Below are 2,500 nucleotides of genomic sequence, written 5' to 3' on the forward strand. Positions count from 1 at the left end.
AACCAAATGAAAAGCTATATTTCTGTGATTTTTCTGTCCATCTTCAAAATAAATGTCATATATCAGTCTTGGGGAAAATGCCCCTGTCCATTGTACAATGTTAAAGGTCCCATGGCATGAAAATCTCACTTTATGAGCTTTTCTAACATATAAATGAGTTCCCCTAGCCTGCCTTTGGTCCCCCAGTGGCTAAAACTTGCGTTCGGTATAAAACGAGCACTAGGTGTTCTGCCTTTGAAAAAACGGAGGCTCAAGCGCGCTGATTTGGAATGTGGTCCCATATGTCGTCACAAAGGATCTAAGCTCCTCCCCTTTCTCTGCCTCCGGCAAGAGAATTTGGCCCGCCAATGAGACACGACCGAGCGAGCTCCACATGTGTGTGTGTGTGTGTGATTACACACACTGTAACGCAAGTGTTATCTGTTGGTGTTATGGCGCATAACACGTCGGTTCTTTGACGTCTCTTGTATTTCCACAACAAGACTGTAGTTGGGGTTATCTCAGCCATGGTTGAGAAGGAATTGGGGGGAAAGGCACTTTGGCTTTGACTCCCTGAAGTACATAAACTGCGACATGCTGCCTGCCGCCAGTTGCCGCGAGGCACCACCGCCGCGAAGCAGCACCGCCCGGCAGCGGGCAGCCGGCAGCAGGCAGCGCGCGGTTTAGAATACTTCAGATTGACGCTGAAGTGGAAGAACCGGAGACGTCGGAGAACCCAACAAAGTCGTTTGTGATTCATAATATCGTCTGGAGGCGCACACAGCTTTTGGCCTTGATAATATGTATTATATGATATAGATATCTATGTTTTGTATGATATATTTAGATATAGAGCTCCAGGACTGTAACGCAAGTGTTGTACACTTCCTTGTTATTTGGATAACCGCTCTGCTGTTGGTGTTATGGCGCATAACACGTCGGACTCTCGTCTCTGGTATTTCTACAACGAGACTCGTAGTGGGGGTTATCTCAGCCATGGTTGAGAATGAATTGGGGGAAAGGAACTTTGGCTTTGACTCCCTGAAGTACATGAACCATGACATGGAGGAGAAAGGGATTGTTGGCCGTGAATGTCTCCCGCTTCCCGCTGCCGAGGGACCACCGCCTCGGCGCTGCAGGAGGCGGTGGTGCCTAAGTGCTGACCACTGCCGAGGCGGCGGTCCCTCAGCAGCGAGGCTCCGGCAGGAGACAACCGCGGTCAACAATCGCTTTCTCCTCTATGTCGTGGTTCAGTCTACTTCAGATTGGTGAGGAAGTGGAAGAACAAGAGACGTCGGAGAACCCGACGCAGTCGTTTGAGATTCATAATATCGTCTGGAGGCTCACACATTTTTTGGCCGTGATGATATATATATTATATGATATAGATATGTGTATAATATGATATTATTTAGGACTCCTGTGTGTTCTAGAATATTTACAGAGCACGGCTAAAGCCTGCGTGCGCCTCGCCATTGCGATACATCCACTGTAAACAGAGCGCATGGTACCGTGGCCGCAAGCTGCTCAGGGCCACACCCCCACCCTCCTCCTTGCCCCGCCTCTGTCTCCTCATTTGCATTAAAGCTACAGACACCGAAACGGCACGTTTGGGGAAAGCTCAATGTGCGACTGGCTCGTAGTGGCTGTAATTCTGCACCACGGCTGAATTTCAGGTACGTCTTCAAATACTGTGTTTGGGGCCCACTAATATCTATATTAAAGCATCCATAAAGTAGCATGCCATGGGACCTTTAATCTCATCTCTGTATTTTCAGTCATCTTTTCTTTTTTACATAATTATTAAAAAAATGTGAACATACCATTGTTTTAAATGGTTGGTATTGATTGTATATGGTCGATTTATTGCCCTATTGGTAAAAGATCCACACTCAACATCAAGAAGAATAGTCATAGTAGGCGGGAATATAAATCTGTAGGCTATTTTCTGAGAACTAAACAGAAACAAGACTTTTTGTCTTACTGCACACCTGGATTAAACCCCTTATAGCGCCTCGGTCGGCCTCTTAGCGTCTTGAAGTGAACGCACAGCGCCAACATTCAGGAGCAGGCGTGAAAAAAATTGTTTAAAACGCAACCTTCGCCTTTCTTACTGTAAAACATCGTTATAAATGCAGAACGCTGTGATTTACGTTGATTTAAATCAATGCTTCTATTAGGTGTGATTTTGACCCTTAGAGTCCATAGTGTGTTGCCAGCGTGTGCTCCTCCTCACATTGTGTTGCCTCCAGGGTGTCTGGGAGGCCTGGTGCAGCCACGCCCGCCCTCCGTCCGGTACCGTCGTCTGCGTCTGTCCGTCCGCCCACCTCTCCGTCCCCGTCTCCCGGCAGTGACACCTGCTAGTCACCACGGGAACAGCCTGCGTTCAAACACACACACACACATCTCATACCACTGGAGACTGAACGTCATTTATTATAGCAGAGAACAAAGAAAATGAAAAACACATTTTGTGAATAAAGAGCTGTGATGGTCCGTCTCAGACGGTGGTCGAACGGAG

General features: G+C 47.5%; 1 protein-coding gene across 1 annotated transcript in view; it reads right to left on the reverse strand.

Annotated features, from left to right (window-relative positions):
- LOC307090282 (uncharacterized protein) overlaps positions 1 to 2,500 on the reverse strand; it is a gene marked incomplete at its 5' end in the record, with an annotated part of 34,091 nt that overhangs the window by 12,340 nt on the left and 19,251 nt on the right. The window contains one exon of the mRNA XM_079756859.1: positions 2,216 to 2,359. Coding sequence (XP_079612985.1) covers positions 2,216 to 2,359 — 144 coding nt within the window. The remainder of the gene's footprint in view (positions 1 to 2,215; positions 2,360 to 2,500) is intronic.

The sequence above is a fragment of the Pollachius pollachius genome (assembly GCF_949987615.1).
Source record: "Pollachius pollachius genome assembly, chromosome: 19".
In the NCBI taxonomy this organism is placed as follows: domain Eukaryota; kingdom Metazoa; phylum Chordata; class Actinopteri; order Gadiformes; family Gadidae; genus Pollachius; species Pollachius pollachius.